General features: G+C 38.2%; 1 protein-coding gene across 1 annotated transcript; it reads right to left on the reverse strand.

Annotated features, from left to right (window-relative positions):
* Nucleotides 1-26,920, reverse strand: CUL4B (cullin 4B). Its single transcript, XM_080365693.1, has 21 exons — nt 26,452-26,920; nt 25,136-25,654; nt 22,304-22,419; nt 17,500-17,603; nt 16,485-16,554; nt 15,926-15,999; nt 14,739-14,901; nt 14,549-14,638; nt 14,178-14,260; nt 12,991-13,058; nt 11,713-11,831; nt 10,676-10,868; nt 9,472-9,576; nt 9,063-9,173; nt 8,229-8,314; nt 7,285-7,392; nt 6,932-7,045; nt 5,846-5,951; nt 5,594-5,766; nt 4,897-5,049; nt 1-3,741 (listed from the first exon to the last, which is right to left on the reverse strand). Exons 1-21 carry the CDS (start codon nt 26,462-26,464, stop codon nt 3,646-3,648), a joined length of 2,664 nt encoding a protein of 887 aa, XP_080221819.1. The 5' UTR covers nt 26,465-26,920; the 3' UTR covers nt 1-3,645.
* Nucleotides 26,921-27,723: the final 803 nt, after the last annotated feature.

The raw sequence follows: 27,723 nt of genomic DNA on the forward strand, positions 1-27,723 counted from the left end.
TTAGAAAACTCAAGGGATTTTAATGACTGAATTAAGAAGGAACTACTTATTGAAGTAGCAAACAAGTATTTTGCTATCAAAGCACAAGCTAAAGAATTTAAAGAAGCCACAAACATTAGTAAGCCCAACATACAGACCTTTTGAGTAAGAAGGCATTTTACACACAAGAGTTTATCAACACAAAACTGTTTAATATTTATTAAATGACACAAAATACCTAGATAACAGACTCACTCTCTGAAAGGACATGTATTTACATTATTTACCAACTTAAGAAAGACTCTCTGTACCCATATCAGACTTATGAAACATAAAAAAGGTTTTGCTGCTTTTTGCATCGAAGGATGCAACGGTGATACATGCCCTGTTTGCAAGTCTGCATAAACTATAACTCTTTGATGCAGTGAAAAAGCACAATTTCATGTTCTGGTAGCTGAGGGAAGAGGCTTCTGAGAAGTAACAGGGTTAGTTTTTTCCCCCCACTCCAGACACACTCTGAAGAACTGTTATACAAAAAGTATATTACATTTCTGAATGCTGCTGTACTCTTACAACTTTAGTGTAACATTTCAAAGAAAATATTCTTCCTACTATATGAAATCACTAAAAAAAGTGGTATTTGAATATTTCTTTAGATGCATTTTTTTTTTTAAAGAAAGCATTAGGGCAAATGATATGTTTAGGAGAAAAATGAAAGGCTGACAAGAAAAAAAAAAAAAAAAAGACCAAAATATGAAGAACAGCTAAAGCAACTTAATTTGCTAGGGTTTGTTTTCTTTTATTAACTATTTACTTTGGCACCTTTGTGTAAACTATAGAACAAAACAACGTTTACAACACATTTGCAATTACAGCATTTAAACAAAATGGTCACTTTTTAAACCAGCCAAGACAAAAAAATAGTCCATTTATGGGTATAAAGATTAAAAAACCTAAAATATATATTTCTAAGAATAAACTGCAATTTCTTATGAACAAGGTGCTATAAACTGCATGCAAGTCAAGATTAAAAATGTGTGGCCAAACAGACAAGCTGTGTTATAGCCAGATGAGTTGTGGTCCAAGCCCACTTTAATTTTCTTTTTCTTACAGAGATATATATGGCTCAATAGGCAGGCACATGATCCCAGCAAGAAGTTGCAGAGTTGTACGGCTGGACAATAAATCTTGGCTGCAGCTTTGTCATTAACCAGGAATGAGCGAGACCTTAGCAGAAGAGATGAACAAGTTCTTGGGGAAAACTCATGAAGATAAAAAGAGAAGCCTTCTCCCCTCCCCTCTCTCACCCCCTCTCTAGGCCTAGCCGGGATTCTCCAAGTCCGTTCTTTGGGTTGCTTTAACTAGATCACCGCTTTGGGTCTGCCTCAGATCATGGAAGTCTGATGAGATTTGAGGACATTTTTCTAGGTAATATTTTCTGTATTAAAGTTACTGAAATGGATGTGGTAAAAATTAAATAAGCCTTTAGACCTTTCTGGTTAGTTTGACTGAATGCAACACACTTGTCTAAGGAGGGAGGATTTTACCAGAATAGGCATTTTAAACATGTAGTGGTGTTAGATTTATATGCTACAACAGACTGAATGGAACCAGTTCAATACTGATACTCATCATCTCCTGTCTCCCAGAGTTAAGTTTTATGCTCCTTCTCCAAAACACCTTTTAAAAAGGAATCTTTTATTGGCTAAAGATACAAAACACATACAAGAAAAAGGAACATTGAATGCAAAATACAGAAGGTTAGGGGCGGGCAGGGGCATTCTTTCCTTCCCAGTGGACCTCTATTTAAACTAATACTTAAAAGATCTGCAGGAGCAGTCTTCAAGTTTCTTACCAGATAACTCTACTGTTAGTATTTTTCTTACAGAGGCAAGGGTGGTCCTGGATGTCTACCAGTGGTTATGTTGCAACAGTGTCAAAGGATAAGGTAGATTATCTGCAGATCACAGAGTTGTATGACAGTTACTAGAGGTAACAGCAAATAATTTAGTAGGAGAAAAACACATTTGCTTCATCTGTCAGCTGAGGACTGCTTATAAAAGAGCTTGAGAGAAAACACAGCCAGAGAAAATATGGAATTAAACAGTAGATCAAAAAAGCAATAAGGATGGGATGTGTCAGGTACAAAACACACACACACACACTCCCTCTCTCACACATGCACACCCCTGAATGTGGGATCACAGTGATAAAAGTTATAGATCATAGAGAGCTAAGTTACACTGCCATCAAACAAAAGTAAAATCTTGCTTTCAAGAAGTATCTGGTATTCCCCAGGACTATCAGTGCCTGAAACAAGATGAGGTGTTTCATTGTGCTCCGCAACACAGCTGATCATAAGGTCTAAAGCCTGGCTGGGTAAGGAAGAACTGTTATGTGGAGGAGTTACCTTTTCCGCTGACACTTTTTTCCATATATTCCTGGCACATGCTGCTATAGCAATAAAAAAAATGCGTTTTGTCGAAACAAAGCTCTACATTCAAGTGACTTATTCTCCCATGTCTTATAAAGATGCAAAGAATGCTCTCTGGTCATCTAAGAAAATATATTTTAGATGCCTTGTAGCAATACTTAACTTTCTATATGAGAGGTAGGCTTCTGGGTTCTAGGAGGCCTGCCACTTCTAGGGCTGAGTTCTTAAAGCTTTAAGTTAAAGCAATCCAAAGCAGGACAGTCTTAGAAGAGCTGCCCTGTCTAAACCTTGAGGTTAGTTCAAGTTTAGAACGTTGCAAAGCAAAACAAGTATTAAAATCCACTTGTAATTTTTGTTCTTACAGCTTTACCACAAGAACAGTGTGGCTTTTCATAGACATCTGTAAATAGATTCTCTTTTCTAGAGTATTGCTGCCAAGAGGTGAAGGCCTCCTACCCATGACTAGTAAAAACTGTCACTTTTTCCATTATGGCTGTTTTATGCTTAAAATTCCCAAAGGTGAACGCTAAATCTTATAGGCAAGCCATATAAATCTAATCTGAACTTGTTTTGTTGTAGCACTTATTTAAGAATGGTGTTTGTATATACAGAACACATGCCCACACTGCAAACTCTATACATCGTTTTATATTGGTACCATTTTGTCTTAATTGTGACCAAGAATAGTTTCCATTAGATCAGCAATAAGCATAGCTTGGCTTATTCCCCATTTTCCCTCCCTCAAGGGAAAAAAAATCCAAGTGTGGGCATCAACCAAACAAATGGTATGTTACTAACTGAAATGCATTCTGTACAGTAAATTAAAAGTTTGCATGCAGTTTAAGCATTTTAAAGGCTATTTTCTTATATTAATTAACCTTCTGTTTCCATTTAAAGGTGTGAAAGACATCTGTCATATATCAAGGGACTCCCTCTTCAGACCCAGAGACAAATGGAATCACAAAGACCAGGTACTTTCTTTCAGCTTTCTGCACATCTTACTAAATAACATGCAAAGAGTTCAACAGCATTCTTCTTAAAATGTAAATAGTACTCTTTTAAATGGGCATGTTAACCACTGAAAGAAGTCCACTCTACTATACTTTTCCATTACACTGCTTTCATTCAATCATCGGTAGTATAAAAAGTCAATTAACGGGATCAACAGGCTAGTTTATCCACTGGCAACTGTGTATGACACCAAGTGTGCAGTAAAACAAAGGCCAACATGTTTATGCAATATAGTTGTACTGATTCGGGTTTTCTTTATCTCTTTCCATGTAGTCCCTGTCAATTAAGGATTCTATTCTCTTCTTAAGGTCAGCAGGCTGTAAAATAAAGCAGATGTCAGCATTATTACTTTGCAGTCAATGTTTCTCTGTTCTTTTTTTCTACTTAAGCCAAATATCTGTACTGTTTAAGATGGCTGCGGAAACAGAAGTCACAGCTAAAAAAAAATTAATCCCTTAAAGCATCAAAGCTTCTAAAGTCTGCAATGTATAATTGATTGAAGAGAAGGTTACAAAATTAGCTTGTCACCTGCAGCTTAAGCATAGACTTTTTAGAGCAGAGAAAGATGCTGCTGTTTAGACTGAACTCTAAAGAACTGCAATTCATGTATTATGTACCAAACTGTTTCTATTTCTGACTTTTACCTGGTAAAAGATGGCAAAAGTTTCATTTTATCTTGATGTGATGAAGTTCTGCAACAGTTTGAGCACCCTATGATTTTGTTGGGTGAAGGACATTATAAAAATGCCTCATGATAAGAGTGACAAAAACCATTTGTATCATTTGTTATAACCCTGCAAAGCTCAGCTACAGTTTATGCAATACTTACAGGCCTGTAGGAACTTTACATGGTAACAGAACAGAATGAGATGGCAGTACCTTTTATTTCACATTTCCACTGATAGAAAGCACTGCATATTTGAACTCAAACAGATGCATTGCTATTTGAAAATCCATTTCCATTTCTACACAATAAGCTATTCATTTTATATTACAGCTGCGGGCTTCTTTGAGACATTCCCCAATATCTAACTTTCATTCCATACATATTCCTCCCCTCCCCCCCCCCATTAACCAATATAACCTCTCTGGAAAAACTACTGTATATTTATTGGTTACTAATTAATTTGAAAGTATTGGCCAAATTAAGAATCAAAGCCAATTCTGCATCATGTATCTGAAACATTTTCCCCTCAACCCCAAGAACAAGGAGAGCTAGCTTTACAGTTACTGCTAACAGGCTCTGGTTCTGAAAGCCTTTTGTAACAGATTTTAAACCACTAAAAGCTTGAGGTAATATTCAGATAAATGAATGCAACTGGAACTTTAAAAATTCCTGAAAGTTAGTATTTGCCCTTTCCTAAGAATAAAAAGATGTATGTTTTAGACAGAAGGACTGTTTAACTGAGGACAGGCCAGGGGACAGAAAAGGAAGTAGTAAAGTTTCAGAAGAAGAAAAATCAGTACCACACCTTTACTGGGAATTTAAGCTGGTTGTAGACCTCTGACACAAGCAGGTTATGACTCAGTGTCTTGCGCATCTTCATGATTCGTACAATTGCAGCGTCAATCTGGTATTGCCGGTCCTGGAATACTCTCTCTGTAGTGCTTGCCTGTTCCTCTACCTGAAGGATCCATTTAGAAAAAGTTTTAAAGAGAACACTTGAACTGTCAAAACAATTCTTTGTATCTCTAAGACAATTCTCAGCATAAGACAGTAAAAAGTCTGTTGTCAAATATTTGACATAAATCCTTTACAAATACGAAGACTGATGGTCTACTAGAAAAAACCTTGTACAAGAAAATAAAATCTTTGCACAGATTATATATGTTGGATGGCTTTCAGGGAAAACTTATTGTGAACTTGTTTCTATATGCACAAACAATTCAGTAGGGTTCCAGGGAATGATCAAGAGTGAAAAGAACACTGACTAACTGGAACTTCTCTTGACCTTACAAACATCTAGCATCACTGGTGTCTAGGTTGGTATGGAAGCACACACTTAAATCAGCATTGTAAGGTATGTGCTATCATCCAAATTATACATGTAACTTCTACAAAGATACCAGCATGTACGTTACAACTGAGTGGGAAAAGGCTTGTAAACAGGCAGGCCACAAGACACTTAACCCAAGGATCTAAACCCCAGAGGATTAAAAAGAATATACCGTTTCTTTCATCTGAATTTGGTTGATCTTTATTCTGAAGAGCTTATGTCTGAAATCATCATTACATGTGAATTTATCACCGTCTTCCACGTCTTTGCCTTTGGGACTTTTAGTCAGTACTCGGGCTTTACCACAAGCCAGGGATTGGAGTGTCCTTCTCAGCTCTCCATCCTCTAAAGCAGAAACAAGTTTAGATTTTTTTTTTTTTTAAATAAGAACACTTGGAAGTAGTCCACTGTTTTCAATACCAACCTATCCCAGTGGCTTGTTTTATCTCCTCTAAACTGAACTCTTCTCCTTCATTAAACATGAGCAGCACCAGTGTCTGGAACAAGGAGACCTGAAGCTCTTTTTTGCCCTGTCACAAGGGAAATTAACAGACATCATTAGGCTGTTCAGGTTTTTGTGTGGTTTATTTTGGGGGGGAAGTCTGAGGGACAAGGCAATGAACAAGCCATTCTTGCACGTCGATTATTTAACTTAAAAGGATGTGATACTTTATTCATTTGGGAATACAAAAGAATAAAAGTTACTGGTCACCTGGTGTTTACTATGAAATGGAGAATACACTAGAGGTCAGAAGGTTAGACCATTATATCCAGTAACAACTGGATATCCGTCAACTTACTCAAGACAAATCTCAAAGCACTGAGTGCTTAAAATTACAGTCTGAAAGACCTTGAAGTGAAAGCGTAACACACACGTTAATTTAAGAAACAGAGTATTAGGAACTATAGGATCTTTGAAATAACCAAGTTTGATAATACTTGTTTTACCATTAGTATTTTTCTGAAAAAATAGAACTGGTAAGCATTCCTATTCCAAGAGAAATTTTCTTGAAATATATTTGTGCCGATGAAGAAATGCTGAAGGAGAATACAAAGAGGCCCTTTAAAAACTGTTGTATTCTTGTACAATCCAAAACTTTTCTTTATTTCAGTAGTGAAAACTTACTGTAAAGATGCTTAATGCTGTCAGATGAAGTAAGGTCATCTATGAAACACAGTGCCTTTTCTTTTTCCCCTCTTCAGTATAAAAATTAGTGCCATTTTTAATATGGAACAAACCCACTGGACATTTTCCCCAAGCAGTAACAAACAGCTTTTTTTTTTTTCCCCACCAATACAAAAATTGGATGCGTCTTCTTAGACCTTAATACATCTATTTCAGAAACTACTGACTCTGGAAATCATAGCAAGAAGTCAAAGTTCAATGTAACTGCAAAACACCGCTAACATTTCCCATCACAGCACAAAAAAATCTCCTGATGTACCCCTAAGGTACAACCCAGACTTGGAATTGGCAGAGCAACAGGAATAAGAAAAACAATACACTCACCTCTTTAAATTCTGCTTTTAGCACACAGTGTCCTAGTGTTGACTGCCACTGAAGCTTCCTACCACTGTGTTTTCCTAAATAAAATGTCTTGAAAATCTCCTGCAGTTTTACCATCTAAGAAAAGAAAAAACCCAAAATGCTAAAACACAATTTCTACTTTAAAACCATCCTTCCCTCCTCCACAATCAAGTAAGCCTTCAGTAAAGGCTTGGAAAGATGAAGGGAATTGTAAGAAAAGAAAACAAACATTTTTTAAAAAGACACTTCTGCATTTCTTTCTAGCTATTACATACATACTTAAAACCAAGCTGCAGCTGATATGATACTTGGTATTATACATCCATATTCATTACCTCTGGGGGCAAATGGACCTCCATAGGCACGTAGGTTGGCCAATAACCCATAGTCAGAATATTCACTGTTAGTTCAATGTTGCCAGGGACATTCTGATTTTGCATATACTGCAGAAAGAAACAAAGTAAATTAAAATAAAGCAATGTTTATTAAACATGTTTCAGGCAGAACTGCAAAGTTAGAACAGGCATTACAAGAGCACAGAAGACTAATTCTAGCTACATACACATACGTTAGCATAAGAAAAAGCACTTTTCTGAAGTTCTAAAGGCAATTCCATACAGGAAGAAACAGCAAAGTAAGTGTTTTAGCAGGCTGATGTGAACATGTACCTAATTATGTGTGAATGGAGGAAGGAATGTTAAAATTTGCTTGTAATCAAAACAATATAGAACTGCCAGAACTAATGGGCAAAAACTTGCAAGCCAGTCCATCAGAATATAGTGGTGCTAAAAATGCTTTACAACTGGCATTAAAATGTTTTCCAAGTTTACAATTCTTCTTTTATTACTTTAGGTGAGGGTTTTTTGGGTGTTTTTGTTTGTTTGGTTTTTTTGTTGTTTGGTTTTGTTTTTTTAAGCAGGTGCTTGTTTCAGGTTTTTTGCTTTGTTATTCACGAAAACTATTAATAAATTAAGGAAGATTTTCAAAAGCACAGATAGCACAGAATATTAAGAAACATATTCTGACTGATTTTCAGTAGGGACTGTTTTCTCAGGTGGGCTTTTGTCCACTCCTTTTCAAAGCAATCACTTACAAAGTCTTTTTCTCTGTAGTGGAAGAACGTTACAGTCAACTGGAATAATTCAAAAGGAGTTTCACTCCATTACAATAGAAATGTTCAGAACTGAAGACATCCTGCACCCTCTCGTTAGGTTTTCTGAGAAAAACTAATTCAAAAAGCAAGTAAATGAAGGAGCCATGGCAGGCTTTCCCACAGTACCTGTTTAAATTGTATCATTATGTCTTTTGAAAGCTCCATATCTTTAAACATTCCTTCAAGTTTGCTGGTGAAAGCAGCTCCACATTCTACGAAAGAGAAAAATTAAGTCTTAAAAATTAATCTTGTTTATTTTCAACACCACAGAGTAGCTATTCTAAGTATCAGAATGTACTCTGAAGCAAGATGACCTATTTCAGCATACCTTCTTGCATAAAGGCCTGGATTCTAATTAAGACAATAGAATAAGGTTATAAACAAGGAGGAGGAAAAATTTTTTATGTAGCAGCTATTCTGCAACCCAGATGTTTTTCCACATGGACGTGACTGTTCATCCTAGGACTCCACTGGCACCCTGTCACTCAGATGACAGTTTGAACCCCTATCAGCTGCCTGCCAAACTGTATCTTGAGGGTACAACACAATCAGGTTCTAAAAAATCTTACTCTTACCACCCAAAACCTCCATCCTATGAAACAATGAAGACCAGACTAAAAGACTGCTAGCTGGCAGCTTCACATTTCAGACCTCATATGGAGTGAATAACCAGCGGAAGGCATCCTTAAGGTCTCCGAGCACATCACTGATTTATTCAGCAGGGAACCTCAACGCTATCCCACAGGCCAAAATACACTGTGTGCTTTAAGCTCCTGTTTTTTGGCTATTGCTGCTACAATTACAAACCTGAAAGCAACAGGTCTCCTCAAAACCTATCAGTCATTCAAGACTTGCACACAAGTCTTTTGTCCTCATATAAAGGGGAAATGCAAACAGCACTTCTGGAAAGGCCTGTTAAAATGTTTTTATAAGAAAGCAAGCCGATAGACAGATATTTACCATGTTTGAGTTTGGAAAGCATAGATTTTTCAGCATCTACTGATGCACTCTTTCCAACTAATAGTCTCTTTGCTAGATCTTTTTTATAAAAGGCCTCAAAGACATCTTTTCCTGTAAGAGATGAGATTTGACAGTGGTTACAATTTTTTTCTTTTTTAAAACAAACATTACCTACAAGAGGCCCAGTTAAAGGCTCAGTAAAGCTAACAAGGGATTTCATGTTAAGATTTCCACTGATTTTGAGTCAGGTCTTGTTACTGGCATTTTAACATGCAAACTACTTAAACAACACTACACCAACAAACTGCAGCTACAGAGAATGAACACTTGACAATGCAGACTGCAAAAATTATTTCAAAGTATGTTACTTATTAAACAACTGTGTCCCTACAACCCCCCCAATACTTACCATATATGAATCTAAATATGATCATAATTTTATCCAGCATTTTTTCAAGTTCTTCGTCAGTAGCTTCTTTGTTGCCTGCACGAAGCTTTGAATCTACATATTTAGCTGGAAGAGTATTGAGGAATAAGTAGTTTAGCATATGCTTAGTATCACAATGAAACATTTTAAATTTTTAATTATTTAAAAAAATCTAATATTGTGAAATCTTTTCAAAATGTAAAGGATCCTGAAACAACCTTTTATCAGTTTCATCACAGCTAGCTTGATATATTTTCATCGAGGATATAAAGTTATTAGAACATTATAGCTTAACCTCTTTTTGCAGATAAGCAATTCCCGCATCTTAACTTTACTGGCATATATAATGTTAAAACAGATTTTTGTGTACATAAAAAATCCTGGTCCATATTATGATCTCAAAGTAAAAAGTCACTATTGCTGTAGATTGATGTGGCTATAATACAAGCAAAAAAGATAAGACAAATATGTGAACCAGTTAAATATGTTGTTTATACTGCTGAATTTCTCTAGCAGATCACTTTTTTTTAAATTTCAAATGGTTTGGTTAGCACATTACAGTTAATCAATCGATTTAAAAAAGGAGGGCAGAAAGCATTACTCCACAAGCCTAACACCTGCTTTGCAATCTGTTGTGCTGTTATTCACTGTGTGGGGAAATGATTTAGATACTCAAAAGTGCAGAGAGCCAGGCCTGTAATGCACAGATCTATGAATAACTTTCTTTGCAAACTATAGAGGCTCTGTCCCTGTAACATGAGCAGTACAGTGCATCCTCATCTCTCTTATCTTTAATGTATTAAACCCCAGATAGCTATGTAGACCCCTTAATAGCTCTGCGCCTGTGTTGCTGGCAGTTATGTAAGCTTCTGAAAAAGTCAAGTTATTAGCAGTATTCTCACATCGGGACACCAGTCAGTTGCTGCAATGCCCAAGCTCTAATGTTCTTTACTGGCTAGGCTACAGAAAAGCAAACTGATGAGCAGAGCTTGTTCTTAACATTTGACACTATCCTATCAAATAATTCACTTGCATAATAAGGCACAGTAGATCCCAGTTTGATAATGCATTGTGCATAATGTCTTTTAACACACAATTCCATCACATCCCATCTATGAGCTGTATCAGCAACTTCCTCTTGTTGCCCACCCAAATTCTCACATGGGAAGAAACTGAAGAAAAATACCTATAAGTTCAGCTGGCTTATTTGGTCTTTTGTTAATGAATGTTTCAAAGGCTTCTTTCATGGCATTTACAAACTTTTCATTCTTCAGAAAGCAAACATCAATAATATGGTCAACTTTGTCCTTAAAGTCAAGTAGTTCTTGGACCATGGTTTTGTCTTTTTCTGGATTAATTACTATGGTGCTGCCAAATGCCTGCAAAATAAAACATATCTTTCAATTAGTCTGGATAATGAATTTAAGTGATAAGATTTCTAAAAGCCTAAGTTATCTTTGTAATGTCTTGTTTCCGGTACTAATTTCACTAACACAACAGAAGTAGTAGCATTATGAAGTATTTACCATATCATCATTCCTAGATCTTGTACGTGGATTCAAAACCAATCTATGAATTATGCGAATTAAGAATCTATGAATTAATGAATTATGATTCAGAACATTTGTCTAAAACTTAAACATGACAAAACAAACACATGATTTTTAAGCCATCTGTAGCCTCAGGTTTTACACAGGCAAAGCTACCACTAAACTCAATTTTATTCAACAGTATTCCTACGTCATTATAAAGACTTCCTTCACAACAACAATATTTTCTGTGACAGCATTTTCACTGACTAATAAGATGAAATGTCTAAAGTGACACTCAAGCACCTTTTGAACTTCAGTTGGTTGGTAACTTAAGCTACCACTCATTCTGACAAGAAATTTTAGCAGGGAAAAGACAAACACTCTGCCATTACCAAAATGTCTACTGGAGAAATAGTTGTCCCTCATAACTAACTGTAAGCAGAATAAAACCTCCAAATTTATTTTAAGTTCGGTAAGTCAGCTCAACGTTCAATATCTTCTGTGACAGGGCTAAAACAGTTACTGTACTTTTCCTAGTTAATAGCCAGCTTTTGAAACTGTACTAAGTTTATAAGCAAGTAGTCTTTAATTCTTAGAAAAATGTAATAGTTTATAGAGATGACTCAAGTATCTGTGTATAAACCCCATTAATACAATAGTGGTATCTGTTCCGGAGTTCTAGGCACAGTACCTTTATGTACTCAATCCAATGTTGCAAGAGAACCTGTACTCCGCCTCTCACACGACTGAACAGCTGATACAGAAGGGACAGGTCTTGAATACGGTTTTCATCAAGAAGGTGATTTAAACCTGCAAATGAGAGAATTTCAATAGGAATTAAACCCAGAGTAATCCAAAGAAAGCACAGCATATTATTTCAGTAAGGGACCTCTTCAAAGCCAGTTTTTTATTAGTAATTAGTGGTGTTGGGTGTTATTTTTTGGGGGTGGTGTTGGTGGGGTTTTTTTGTTTCTTTCTTTTAAGCTACCTAATTTAACAGCGAAACACAGAATGGCTATCTGAACCGGCTCAAACCTTAAAAACTTTGCTATTGCACTGGCTATCTTCGGCTACATTTACTTTACATAACACACTTACCACAACACCTTTGCTTACTTCTGCTTTACTATTCCCTAAAAATTTGTAAAGTTTATGCTCTACTGATCTGTAGGAAAGGTTCCTTGGCAAGACAGAGCTCTGAGTCTCAATTTCAGCTGTAAAATAAATTTTACAGATGTTTGAATGCAAGCGGCTTCAAGAAATATCTTTACCTTTTACTTACTACCTTTTTGGCAGAGAAAGTCTGAAGCTCCACAGCAAGGTTCTAAGAAAGTAGATGGGTAAATATTGCAAACACGATCCTCCTTTCAATGAAGAGTTTGTTACAGATGGCAGGAAGATGCTCACATACTTGTTTCATCCAGAATCTGGCTAGTAAGGACTTGGTAATTTTCTTTTGTTATTCAACTCTTGCTGTACCCCTATCTATTTCCTGACTATCCCTCTAAGCAACAGAGGGTCACTTCACAGAGATTATTGCAGAACCGCAGCAACATAATCCACTGCTCAAATTGTACTAAATTTTTAAAACTAGCTGCTTTTTGCGAGCAGCAAGTAACCAATGTTTCCCCTTTCTGGGAGGGCCATAATTCAAAGGCTTCTCATTTACTTCCAAGCCTTCAAAATACTATTTAACACACTGAACTTGGGAGTCCCTTACTCTAGTTTTCCTTTTGTTTTGCTGTATATCTGCAGACAGCATTGCATCTCCTTCCTTTTGACAAGGAGAACAGTATTTGCCCTCTTGCAAAATCGTCAATGCTATTTTATGAACTGAGTAGCAAAGAGTGTTAAAAATGATGTAGCTTGTGTCCTCCCCCAGCACCTGAATATGCCACTTTCTTATTCAGCACAGGAATTAAACCCCAAAGCATTAATTAGAAACATTTCTATAAAGAAGAAAGATTACCTTTCTGAAGAATGGCTGTTAAATGTTCACCTAGAAGTTGCTTTTCTACAGTAGCAATTAGTGGCTTCCTATAGAAAAAATGTTTAGAATTACTTTTCCTTTTTCCATTACTGACAGTTTAAAATCCTTTGAGATTATGTTAACTACACTTGTAATTTGGAATGCTCTAATCATCTGTGGCCAAGGACCTAAAACGATTATACACATATTTATCTGTTTTCCTCCCCAGTAAGCAATCTTTTTTCTTTTTGCTGACTGACGGTTTAATTCACACAATAAGCCTGTTGTACATGACCTCTAGGCAGCTGGACAATGAGTCCATCAATGAAGAAATCGTGCAAAAGTCAAAAAATACAGCTTCTCCTATTTTGTGGGAGGAGATTCATGTCTTGGGAGACAAACCGAGGAGAAGAAAAACCACACCTCACAAGTCAAGAGGTATTAAAACAAAATAGGGGACTGGCCACTAATAATGGTGTGGAAAAAGGAAGCCACTAAACAAACTCAATGTTCATAACAGCTGAAGGAGGAAGGAAATAAAAATGTATGATGGTAGCACTAAAACACCTTCCTCTCAGAGATCCTCTGTACCTGCTCTTTAAGAAGTTGCTACCACTTGCTCAAAGTTTTGTTTTATCAGTGACCTACATTGTCCTCTCAGACACAACAGCTGTGGCTTTATGTTAGGAGAACATTTCTCCTGTCCTACTAGTCATGACCTCCACTTGATTGTATTTGAGGAAATCCTGCCTCTAAGTAGAAAAGATTAGAAAGTGACATTAGTCAATAGCTTCCCAGACTCCATAAAGCATCTGCAAATATTCTTATGTAAATATTCAGAGCCTTTAGCTTGAGAATTCTCTATCCCAGGTCCTATCTTTTCCAGGTAGGACAGTAGCTGATTAACTGCATTTCAGCAAGAAAGAGGCATTTGGACTGGGTGCGGCAGCCTATTTTTCTCCAACCAAATGCCCAATAACATTAATTCAAACTAACTAGTGGCTTAGAAGAAAAGGGTATTGGCTGTGTGAGCCAAGACAGTGCTTCACTGTAAATAAGGAGTTATGGGAAGCGGGAAGCATTTGATGGTCAGTCAATAACTGAGATAAACTGTAGCTATTAGGTGGCCCTCAGTAGAAGAAGAGCCAAATGGCTACCAATACCAAGCAAAGAGAGACTGCACTTACTGTGTGCTCTGATCTAAATAAGTGATTATCCTGTCTGCTTCTTCTTCCAAGCGCTTGTTCACATGGTGAAGATATTCTGGAACCTGAAAACACCAGAGTAGTTTTGTACATTTAAAAAAAAAAATAAATCAAAAGGGGAATTAAAAACAAGAAGGCAGTACTGGTCTGACAGCAGCAGCAGCTCCAGTTCTAAGCAGAAATCATTAGCACTGCGACTGAAGGCAACTGCATGTGAATTTCCTTTTTCAGAGTACTATAAAACATAAAGGTCACATTATTACCCTGTACACTGGCTAAGACAGCCGAATAGTTCCTCTCCCTACAAATGCCGCATCATTAAGTATAACAAATACTGTTAAATGTTCAAATACCTCTCGCTCCTGCATAAGCCTCTGTCCCTCTGCTGCATACAGGCGGTTAGTCTCTTCCAAGAATCGATGTTCAAAAGAGTCTTGATAAATCTAGGGAAACAACATGGTAGCAATCAGAGTAAAGCTTACTGAGCACTAAATTAAGAATCTGAGCTGTTTATTGGTTTAAAGGTGAAACAAGTTTACTCACCTGCAAGTCAGAAAGCATGCTTAAAAGGCTTCGCAGTAAACTCCTATCGATAGCCTCACCATTTCTTTCCCGCTCAATCAGCAGAAGAATGCCATCAATAGTTTTGTTCTGAACCTTCTGATCACTGATTATATGAGTTCTGAACAATTCTAGCCCCATATCCCTAAAAACAAAACAAAGACTGTTCAATAAATTGTGTAAGAATCAATTCCAAGTACTCTCTATTAACGAAACGATCTAGATCAGAGGCTAACAAATACTAGCATTCTCCAAATTCCTTATTCCTCTGCACCCAAATCACTCAAGATGAACACATGTATTAACACTAAAATAAACCATGACAAGGCATCAACAGTAAGCTACAGATTTTAAAGACCAAAGCACATCTTTTTTCCTAAATAGCCACCTAACTTTTCCAGCATCTTTTATTTTTCGGTTGGTTGGCAGGATGATGGATACTGAATGAACAGCAGCTTTCATGAAAAAAGGATAATGTCATCCCAGGTCCCAATTCCATGGCTAAGCTATTGGACAATATTCTTTTCTGTCCATCACTTTCTAATTCTTAGGCAAAGCTTAGAAGAACTCAGTGAATTGAAAGACAAGGATCTCTGCTTTGGGCATGCCAGTTAAAACCTTCCATGAATCTGAAACTGTGGGTCTGGATACTTTTAGGAAAAGCCATGCCCTCCATCCACCACTCGTTCACTCTCTGGTCAAGTAATTCAGGTAGCACCAAAGGTACTGCAGGTCATTTGCTCATTAGTAAAATATTGGGGTGGTGGTGTGGGGTGTTGAAGTCCAAAATGAGAGTAACTTGCTGTTATTTTAAGTAACTTTTTCCCTTTAAAAATACTTCCAGAACTTTGAATATTATGCATATTAAAGCCAGTAACTTGGCAACCCAAACCCTCGCACTTCAGTTGCTAAACAGGCCCTTTCCTTTAACTGTGCAAACTGGAGGTTGATATCTACACTCAGCTGAAATTCGCTATCCCAGCTATTCTAAAGAATCCTGTAATTCATAGCAAATAAATTAAAAATGAAACCTCCCATTGCAACAAGCACGTATGCATTCACTAATTAGAGGTCACTACAAATTTTGTGTTAAAGACACCACTGAAAATCAGCAAGATATGTGATAATTTAAACATATTCCCTAATAATTACATTCTTTGTGCTCTTACCAAATAGACGGCAGCATTGAATTCTGAAGTACGTAAGTCCGATCCAAAAACAAAAAGATACTTCTAATCATAATCTGTTATGAGAAGGAATAAAAAAGCCACAATCATTGTACTCTTGAAATTAGCAACACAAATCACACTCAACAAAAAAATAAACACACTGACAGGTTTCAGGCAGTGCTTTCTTAGACTGCCTATTTGTTTAAAATATTCTGCCAATCTTAGTGAGCTGATCAATGTGACATTTAGCATCTTTCTGTATAAAGGAGTAATTCCTTTGATAATAGATATAAAAGTGGAAAGGTTTACATAGAAACAACAGGTAGGAGTTGTGTGCGTGCGTATCTGAGATCAGACCAATGTGTCAAGAAACATGCTACAGACAAGTATTTTTAAGTCTTGATTTCTAACAAACGAGCTATGGTTGTAGTTCACAAAGAAGCCTTATATAAACTTAAGACAACATTTCAGAAGCACAGTATGTTTATAAAGGAACAAAGTTAAGCAAAACGCAGGCTGACTAGGCAACTGGTTTTCTTTAAAAAGATAAAAAACTTACCATTTGTCTGCAGTGATCTTGCCAACATTTGTCTATTTTCTTTAGAAAAAGGACACTATCCAATGAATCCATGAAGAAATCATTAAGAAAATTACAATTAATAGGTAGTACCAGCGATTAAATGAACCAACATAATTTTTTTATAGACACTTGATAGCACAATAAATTCACCTACTCCCAAAACCAACCAGTTAACTTTTTGCTATGTTTATTTTAATTTTTAATGAGGATCCTTGTGTTAATAACGAGAAATCAAAATAATTTGAACCATTTGAAAAAAAGCATCTACATACTTTTGAGTGTTTTGTCTGATCCCCCATCCCTGTGCAGTGGGACAACATACACATTTCCACAACTCAAAACCTAACAAACCACAATACATGCAAGAGCCTACTACTACACAGGTACTGTAATTTCAGCTCATGTTAAGAGATATATTTTGTCTCTGAAATTTAACTTGCTTTCAGCTCACTGCATATTTCTGCTACTAATTAATACCTGCTTATCAGGATCTCAACCAGATGCAACTCAAAACTTTTGAAAATAAAACATTTTGAACATCAGAATCACTAACATTGTATGCTACCAGACCAGCAGCAGTTTTCAAGAAGAAAACAAGAACTGCTTGTTGGAACACTTTTCCATTTACCTAAGCATGGCAAGTTCAGCATATAACCCCTCCCCGAAATGATACAGCCAATACAGCCTTTTTAAACCTTGCTGTGTCTTATATGAGCTTTTCTAAGATGTCCAAGTGTTTCATAAATACCAATGAAACTTTCTTACAAACCTTTTAAATGGTTAGTGACATAAAGGAATAAGTAGTGTTCTCTGAAGTGTCCCCCTCCCCCCCCCCCCCCCCCCAAAAAAAAAGACAAGACAATAGACCCTATTATGCAAAAAAACAGGAATTCAGACTACCATGGCCTACTGTCACGAACTAGTCAAAGAAATCCATCACCCCATACTGGCAGGTAAGAACATTTTGGATTGTCAGCAGGTAAAAAAAGGATATTCTCTGAACTGGTGAATTTGTGCTTTAATGTGGTCTTCACAGATCTGTCTCAACTGTTTGTACAAGTTTGCAGAAATCTTGTAGGAGCAGAGATTCTCAACAGCCTGAAGTAAAGAGAAACAGATATGAAGGAATCTGTTTATATTCTTCTATGTAGTTTTACAAGGAAAGGGGGAAACACCCCAAAACAACCATGGAATTATTCTGCTCTTCACTCAAAAATCTACCAGTTTTTAATTGTAACAGAGTTAACAGCTGCATGCAAAACACCAGAGAGAGACATGGCACTACATATGGCACTATAATGGTAACAAGAGGCAAAGGAAGGCCATGCCCTGAACAGCTTACAGTTTAGTAATTTCAGTTGGAGTACCGATATCGCGTAACGAACTGCAGGGTTTGCATCTCTAAGAACAAGGATGTTAGTTTAATATGTTCCAGCAGCTTGCTGGGTTTCATACTTCAAAGCAGACATTTAAGGTCTTAATTTTATTAACTGCTATGCTCTGCACGTCATATTGATATTTGTAGAAAAGCACTGCTAGCGTTACTTCCTTTTGCAGTCCTTTCCTTGATAAAGCTCCCTGCATCCCCAAAAGGACACACATACACATATTTTACATATATCTATCTCCATCCATCAAACCCTTGCCTGAGTAAGTTTGGTTATAATCCTGAACAATTTTTAGTAGTTTGACTATATTCCACATGTTTACAGTGACACATCTCAGATTTCTAGATCATAATCAAATATTAGAAGAACTGTTGCTGTGCTTCACAGCTAGAAGCGAAAATAAGTTTAATGGGGACATGTCTTGGATACCGATTAAGCAAACAAGCATTCTCAAGCACATAAGTGTAACTCAAGACTCTGGCAAAATTTATACCAATTGCCCAGATTTGGAAAGCAATTGAGCAACTTACTCTTTGTGGATTGGTGAATGACACAGTATGTGACTATTCTGTAAAACATCTGTAGAAGCTAGAGGAGAGGTATACATGATTTTCAACTAATGCCTCTGGATTTATGCCTTTTTTTTTTTTTTTTAATGGACAATACTTCAGTTGCCAATACAACCAACTTAAGAGGGAAAAAAAAAAAAAAAAAGAAAAAAGGACTGGAAGATCAAGTTTGCTCTCCAGCAACCACAGGCAACCATGCAGGGATGGCATAGTTCCGAATTATACAGAGCAGATCTACTTCATTACACTGAAATCTCTCAGAATATTTCCCAACAGTCCAAACAGAAGTCAACAGCAAAGAGTAAGCAGCCACCACTAAAAGCACAGCAACAATCAAAACCGCTAAACAAGGAATTCCTCAGTTTATCCGAGTATACCAACAGTAATCATTCTTAGTATCAACAGTAAACAATTTATGCTACAGCTATTACTGGCTCTAGGACACAGAGTTACAAAAAACACCAACCAACCACCTCCACAAAACCCCAAACCCCACAACAAAACCATACCACACAGTAACAACAACAAAAGAAAACCAAACCTGCATAGGCTTACTGTCAGAAACAGGTATAGCAAGAGAGCAAGTGTGCCAATTAAGACTAAACCAAGTCTGAATGACGATTATTAGGAAAGCCAGAATTGTCACTGAAGTCTGCATATCTTAATATTTGGAAATAGCAACAAATTCAACTCTCAGCCTTAACACTTAAGAAACCTCAAAGCCAGTGATTTGACTGGAAAACATTCTGCAGTTCACTGTTCAGAACAGGTTAGGGACACTGCTCACCTCTAGTCTGCTACTGTACCCACTGGCTCTAAGCGGAACAGCAGCTAAACAGGAAATAACTGCTACCATGATTTGAGAAGAAAAAGGGGATAGAAAACACTAAACTTGAAGAGCCTGATTACACATTCAGCAAGTGCAATAAATGGGTTGTTTCTTCTCTCCTACTTACTTTGGAGAAGCCAACTGAGAGCTGGGAAGATGAATGTTTTAGACAGAACTTGCTAGTCACCTGCATAACCACAGTTAAGTCTCATATCTACCTACCAGCCTAGGCCAGCAGCAGCCACTTTGCTGTATTTCTGGCCAGTTCATCCATCTCAACTACCAACATTTTCATAACTGCTATCAAAACAAGTGCTATTTAACCATGCTGCTCCAAATCCTAAAAGAATTAGCCTCTGCACTGCTGATTACCATTAACTCTTAGTGAAGTAAGTTAACATGTATTACTATACACTTATTTTTATGCAGTGTTCATATAAAGCTGTGCTTCTGCATTTGTGTATCAGAAATTCCAAAGTATTAAACATGTGTCTGCTAGTACCAAGTGCTTGAACATCAAGTGCAAAACTTCTGCATCTTCATTGATAACATCCATAGATATGTTCCAATTTTCATTTGTGAATTCTGCTTAACTGGCTTTTTTTTTTTAAATGAGATTAAGCTTTTGAAGCACACCAATAAAAAACCTTCCACTAAGATTTGTTCTGTGGAGCATAACACCACTACAGCAGTATTATGCTTTGCAGACTTTACTGGTGTTACACAGTGATAATTAAAAAATATCAAAAATTCCCCAACAGCTTTAAGGGCTCTAGTTCACAAAATTATCTTGTTCTGAATTAGGGGAATAAAGCTTTCTGATCTGGGAATCTGTGCCCTTAAGATCGTCAGAAGGCAAAGCATCACATTTCCTTTATGTAACAACTTTTTTTTTTTTCTTTTTTTTTTTTCCTCCAAACTGCAGCATCCACACCTGGGTTTGTGTACTGGGAAAAAGTAGGTAAGAACTGAACCTGATGAGAGAAAATCTCTCTGATGAGAGAAAATCAGAACTTTCCAGAAGTACTTAAATTTGTGATTGATTAAAAAAAATAATTAACTATGGATCTGGTACCAAATATTTAGATGTCTATTTTCTGGTACTAACATAAGGAAAATTACTCTAACAAAGAAGCTTTCAATTCTGTAGCACTTTAGTCAAAGATGTGTATTGCCTCTCTTGCTGAGGAGGAACAAAGCAAGCGCAAAGCCAATGTGCCACAAAGAAATAAAGCTTCAAAATGTTTTCCCAGTGGGGTTTTCCATCACAGACAAAATTTAAACCAAATTCAAGTAGTTTAACTCCATGAAAGAAAGCAGTATCTTATTTTAAGGTGTGCAACCAAACTTTTTCAGACTCTTTTGTAATTCCCCTCTGTGCTTGGATAATGGTGTCTGCCAAGGCATATTTGGCATCAGATCCATTTACCAAGCAGCTGTTCAGAAATGACATTAGTTTAGTTAGCATTTAAAAACACCAGTGATTCCTATCACTATTTTTAAATCAAGACATTTATTTTTAGATTTATATAAAAAAATCCTACTTGATTGCACTCTATTTCATTGAAAAGTGTCTAAGTTATTACAATGTCTAAATTGCGATTTAAAAGAAAAAAGCATATTTTTCGTTTTCTGAGCACAAGCAACATTAAATTAAGCCTGTGGTAAAAGTGAGCAGAAATTTGAGTGATAACTGAAGCAGAAGCAAAGCTTTCAATAGAACTTTGTATTTTTAAACTATTTTGGATACCCTTCAAGTATTTAATTAACAGTTATTTGTTCTGTTGCTCAGTGTAAAGTACTTTACAATACCAGCCAATACAGTGGGTTGTAATTTATTGTTAGTTTCACCAAGTTTTGTGAAAGTAACAATACTAAATATTATCCTGCCAAACTGTTAAAAAAGCTATTTTTAGATTAATTGAACATTATAAAATATAACGAGCTCAAAAACGCACTGGACTGAGGAACTTGGTTCCGCAAGGAACAGCAATTTATCCTTCCCTAAATCTGTCCCCAAACGTGTGCAAACAGATTTTTTTCTCCTCAACTTTTCACAGAAACCAGTCATATCCAAATGCAACTTCTACTGAAAAGGGGGGGGTGGGGGGAGGAGGGAGAGAGATTGAAAACAGATGGAGGGAAGGCTATATGCACATAGAGGAACAAATCAAATAACTAACCAGGTAATAAAGGCTTTCGAAGTGTAAAAAGTCTAAGTGCTTCTTAATACCTAGCTAAAGCAGTGCTGTTGCTAGGCCACTAAAGCCACAAGTACCACAATGTTAGTAGGGAAAAGGTGAGAAGGGGGAGAAGTCTCCCTAATGCATTCAGTTGAAAAAGGGGAAGTGAGGCTTATAAAAAAAAGGTTAGGAAATGTAGTTGAAGTCTAATCACTTCCTAAGACATTTAGGGCAAAGCAATCAGAGCTGTTGCTTTTAGTTTTGATTCTCAGTTGTTATAATTGACAGAAAGCTGAATGATAAAAAATTACAGTAAAGCCAAAACAATACAATTCACAAAGAAAAATGATATTCCATTTACTTTTAATACTTCAAATACAAAGCTTCAGTTTTAAAATGATTTATGATCCTCAATTATGAACACATACCATCTTCAGAAAAATGATTATATTTTAATATAAGTCATCTTTTTCTTAGCTAAGCACCAATGTTTTCATCAATCAAGGATTTCACATTTCTCCTTTAGCAGCTACACAATATAAACCCTCAACCAGTAACAGGAATACAGCTCCTCCCTGCCTTACTTAATTCTTGCCAGTTGTTTCAAGGGAAACCATATCTTGGGTTATCTTGTAGCAAGTAAAACCACTAATTTTTACTGATTATTTTAAAATTAGTGAAACTACTCAATGAAAAGTTTTTCAATGACGAAAGCAGTTATCAAGCAAAATGTGATATTCTCACCACTGTATCAAAACTGTTTTAAGCAAAAAAAATCCAACAACAAAGCAAAAAGCCCTAACGTATTGCTTTTACTTAAAGCACTTACCTGATAGAGCTCCTCTAAATTGTACTTAATTGAAGTACTGTTCTGGATAGCTTCTACAGCTTCTTTCAGTTTTTGCCAGGTTTCGTCTGTGTAGTTTTCAGGCAATTTAGGTTTATCTTTAAAAGAAATTATATACAGTTTGAGAAAGTACTTAGAAAAAGAACGTCTTACCGTTTACAGAAATGAAAAATATAGCTTTGAGTGGAAAGGTGTATAGGCTGATGCTCTTGACTTTAGTTTACACTTACATGAAAAGAAATAATTTGTCTAAAAGCAGTATCTTACTTACATTTGGAATAGTAACGCATTGTAAAAATTTAGCATTGGTCTTTTCATACACATCACAGCATCTGTTGCCCTAACAGTATGTGTGATTTATAAAAATCAAAATACCATGTCTGAGCAGCTCAAGAATGATCTACGTTTTCTTTACACACTTTTTCACTACCAGGAAAGCACAGCTAAGAGAAAGTGAATATCAAAGCTGAAAATGATGGACTAAGAGATACCGAGTTGTATAGAGCTTGGTGTTGTTTTGTTGTTTTTGGTTTTTTTTTTTTTTTTTTTTTTTTTTTTAATTTACTGCTCATTAATTCTACTCTGTGTTAACAGTTGGAAAAAACTGTCAAGAAACATGCATGGAAATACTGTGATTATAATACAGGCTTTATGGTCACAAGGCAAATATTCCTATTTTAAAGTAATCCATTTACATCTCTCTTGGGTTTGGCTGGTGGAAATTACTTAAGAGTTAAGCCCTCTTAATGTCTAAATAGTTCAAGCTTTGCAAACTTTATTCCTTCCACTATTTTTTTGGCCTTTTCTGTAGAGATGCCCTTGCTACGCAGCATCTTCAACAAGACTAAAGCATTTACAAGGCTAAGAGACTCCCCAAGTCCCATTTACAGACTACGAGGACTACATTAAAATTCTGTGTGTTCTCATAACTGGTTAAAAATGACTGGTTTTGTTCTAATAAGCACATTCCTAAATGGAGAAGGAAGGACGAGGAAATTTAGGGAGGCACACACGTGCACATCCATGGCACCAACAGGTGAAACTGGCCCAGAGCTCAAATGCTATTAAAATGGACTTTTACATACCTAAAGATAAAACCCAAATTGTAAAGCTTTGATTTCTCTGGAAATAACAAACAGAAGGAAGCAATTTTTTTGTCCTCTCAATATTGGCAATATCCCAACATTAGCTGTATCGTAAGAATCTAGAGACTACTAATTACAATAAGACTTGCCTATTTTCACTGGCAACCGAGTATGCTACTCAGCAGTAAATACCAAGATTCTGGATTTTAGGAAGTTATTTAAGTTGTAAAGTATGTTACTGCTATCACACTAAGATAAAGACAATAATATTAACATTATTATTCAGTTTAGCATCTGAGAGTAAATAAAAAGCAAAGCTGGCAGATTCTTGAGACAATCCTTTTCAGGCAAGTGATTCAAATACCAATTCATAAGCAATGATGATCACAGCACTATGCAATCCATGACATTTAACAAATATTTTAAACGGGAAAAGTTGACTTCCCTTAAAGATAACACTATACAAGCAACAGAAGAGTGGCCTTTATTTCTCACTATCATGCATCATAAGTATAAATTTTAAAATAATCATTCCAATTAAATGATGATGACATGATGGGAGGAGAACATTTTTGATAGTTAGGAGGACCTTAAAGCAGAACGTCACACTGTAATCATGAATTGCTGCAAAACATTACAGTGGCTAAAATAATCATTACCTTCTCCAATCTCACTACAAAACATTTTTATCAGTGGTGTATTTAGAAACTGATCTTAATGTCAGCAGTATCTTTTACACCCTCGAACCCTGAACACATGAAGAAAAAACCCAACAACCCAAGAAAGCAAGCCACTGGACTATTTTAGCAGATAGCAAAAGGCAGGAAATGAGAAAAGCACACGATTTCCCCATCTTTATGGGGGAGGGGGGAATAACAGAATTTTAGCTAAGCTTTCTGCCTAAACCCATTTGTACTTTTGTTTACTAGAAAATAAGCAGCATCACAGCAGAAAAGTTTAATTTCTCTGCTTCAATTGGTCACTAGTAACAATACTCAAGAATCTCAACCACATCTTTTGAGAGAATTTATAAAGGAATGTAAGCTTGTAAAATAAAGAGTATGTTAAAACAAAGAAAAGACATTAAAGAGTTAAATATTAAAAATTACAGCAAGGATATTGCAAGGAAAACACTCAGCAATAATCTGAGCTACCTACTTTAAAGGCAAGTGGGGAAACCAGAAAGGAAATCCGCCATAATAGCCTGATAATCACCTTAGTTCAACATTTAAAACTAAGCACAGGCAGATTAACCTATAAACAGACAATGTGAATAGAGGAAAGACAGAGATACAGGCCCATTTTTTAAAAATGCGTTCTGTGCAAAGACTTACCATGAACTGGGCTACAACACATACTAAACCCTGATTCAGAACTACCAGAAAAGAGGTATCAAACATTCCAAGTTTGAAGAAAGGCAATTTATGCACTTATGCAGTAAAATCTTTCGTCTAACATACAAGTTAAGGCCTTCTCCAGAGGCAGAGTAAAAGGAGCCTGATAAATAATCCCAAGCAGTGAAGTATAGCTCAGGATGTGTACATGACTGGGCAAGTATGCATCATAAAACATTATTCCCCCTTTACATAAGTATAGAAACATTCACCACAGAAAAGCATTTCCTGTAGAACTTGGAGCTATTTGAAAGCCAACCGGTTTTCATGTCGAAAACAAAACACAAAGCTGAGCGTCAGCTCCCCATAGGTTGTGACAAATTATGGCCTGTTACCTTTAAAGTTCTTGATCACTAATTTCTTAGCGGAGCCAGGTTTGCTGTTGGCAAAACTGGAAACAGTAGAGGAGGCAGCTTTGGTCAGGCCATTTGCATGGTGCCCCACAGCCACTGACGAAATTAAAAGGCTTTTATTTTTGAGCTGTTGTTGGTGCTGCTGTTGAGAAGAGGCAGCAGGAGAGGAGGAGGAGGACGACTCTTCAGCCATCTTCACATCGAGTCCAATAAAATCCACAGAATCCTCGAAGCGCAGCTTCTTCTGGAGATGATGGTTTGAGGAGGCAATCGCTGAGGAGGAGCACGAGGAGGTGGTGATGACGGAGGAGGATGATGAGGAGGTGTTTTTGGAAGGCGAAGAGGCGCAGGAAGATATGGAATCAAATTCTTCTCTTTCAGAATTACTGTTGCTGCTGTTATTTAACTTTCTCTTCTTGCAGGAGGAGCTGCTGCTGGTGTTACCATCAGTGGCAGGTCTGACCTCCTGGGCTGCAGCTGGGGGGTTGGGGGAAGAGAAACCTGTGGGAAACATGAACACACAGAAGTGAACAGGCTGAGGGGCATCAAATCCTTGTGGTGTGACAAAGAGAGAGAGAGAGAGTTTTAGAGTCAGTCTCTGGTGTCTCTCGCGGGGGGTCTTTTAACTCCTCTCTCTCATCAGTGGAGTCCTTCCGCGTTCCCTCTCCTTTGCTTTCTTCTTTTTCGGAGGAATCACTGGATGTCCTCTCTTCCTCTTTTCTTTATTACTTTGTTTTTTCTTGTAGTTTGTTTTCCTGCTTTTACTCCTTTCTCAGCAGAGCGTCTCCGTCCCTGTCTCTCGCCACCCACTAGTTCCTTTCGGTTCTTCTCTCCGACACCAGTGTCTCCCCGCGGCTGCCCGCTCCCCCAGCTTCTCCTCCGCTCCCCTCCGGCTCCGGCCGCCTCGTCTCCGCCGAGCAGCAGCGGGGAGGGCTGAGCGCGGCTCCCTCACGCCTCAGCTCCAGCGCCCCGCACGCCTCCCGCTCCCTCGCCGCCGCCCGGCCCGCTCTCCCCCCGCGGCCCGCTCCGCTCGGGCTCCCGCCTCCCCCCTCTCTGCCTCCTGCTCGCGCTTCCTGAGGGGGGACGGCCCGGCCCGGGGCTTGTTATTGTCAATACACGGCAGAGAGGGAGCCTAAAGATGGCGGCACATCCGGTCGCCGTGCATGCTGGGGCGCGGCCGCCCGGAAGCGCGGCCGGGCAACCCGAGTAGGCGGCAGGGCCCCACCTCCAGCCCGGCGGTCCCGCTCCCGCCGACACCCCCCGCCCCCCCGGCTCCTTTCCGCTGCCCTCTGACCTACCGGAAGTGATCATGGTTGCCGGCCGCTCGTAACGGGCGCGCTTGTTATCTTTTCGCGCGCCGGCGCAGGGCACGTCGTGCGGGGAGGGGGCGTGGCCGCCGCCCTCCGCGTGGCGGGAGCGCGAAGGGGGCGGGGCCCCGCGGGCGGGCGCGGGGCTCGTCCCTTGGCGAGCCCCGTACCGGGGGGGAGGCCCCGCTTCCTCTGAGCCGGTCTGCTCGCGCTGCTGCCTGCTGCCTGCGGCCTGCCGCCGGGCCGGGCCGGGCCGGGCCGGTGCGGTGCGCCGGGGAGGCCCCACCGGGGCTCGGGGACCGCCCGGGTCGTGCTTGTCGCTTCGCGCGCGGCCGCCGCCGAGGTACCTGCGGCACAGGGCGGGGCCGCACTGGCAGCGGGACGGGGGGGCCCTGCTCTTGGCCCACGGTCCGGCCACAGGCCTCGGCCTGTTGGGTTGGTTCGGGCATGATTTTTCTTCCTTTTACTTATAAGCATCACGTCTCAACGTTTTCGTATGATTTTAATAGATAGAGGCTCGCACTAAGGCTGTTGGTTTGGTGTTCTGTTTTTTTTTTTTTTAAAAAAAAAAAAAGGTCTGGAAGCAGAAATAGAAATCGTGAGCCTTTCCTGGCTGACTTTTTGACGCTGGTGTGTCTGTTATCGAAGGGAATGTAAACTCCAGGAGCGTTGTTATGATTCAGTTGCTGTTGAGAAATAGCTGCAGAAAAAACGGTGAAACAAGCGATGAGGTTTTGTTCCAGAAGAGATTCTCCCAGGACTTCAGCCGAGAGCTTACACCTGCCTCCCTGACAGCAGAGCCCCTTGGGGCAAGGCTCTTAGCAGTTCTGTGTTTGATAGAAAAAGATATGCTAACTTGATTTGACAGAAACTGTGGTTCACAGAGATACGGTGTAATTTTACTGAGGTTTTTCTGGAGCATGTTTTCTGTCTGAGTAACTGGCAGACAGCTCCTGAGGCCTGAAACCTAATGCTAGTGATGTGTGAAATACTTTTTCCAGATTAAAAAAAACAAACCACAAAGCTTCAGTCTGTTTTTGACTGGCTTTAGAACATTGTATAGTTCCCAAGCACTAGTCAGTTACATTCCAAAAGTCGGGTGTAAGAAATAAACAGGTTTGCTAAGTAAAGAAAACTTAGATGACTATGCTGTAAGTTTTTCCTCTGTTCCCAGTGAACTGTCATGTTTGCTTAAGCCAAATCAGATAAGAGGGGTACAGATGTAAGAAATCTTGAATTTCTACAGATTCTTAGTTTGTGGAA

Source organism: Falco punctatus, assembly GCF_963210335.1.
Source record: "Falco punctatus genome assembly, chromosome: 15".
In the NCBI taxonomy this organism is placed as follows: Eukaryota; Metazoa; Chordata; class Aves; order Falconiformes; family Falconidae; genus Falco; species Falco punctatus.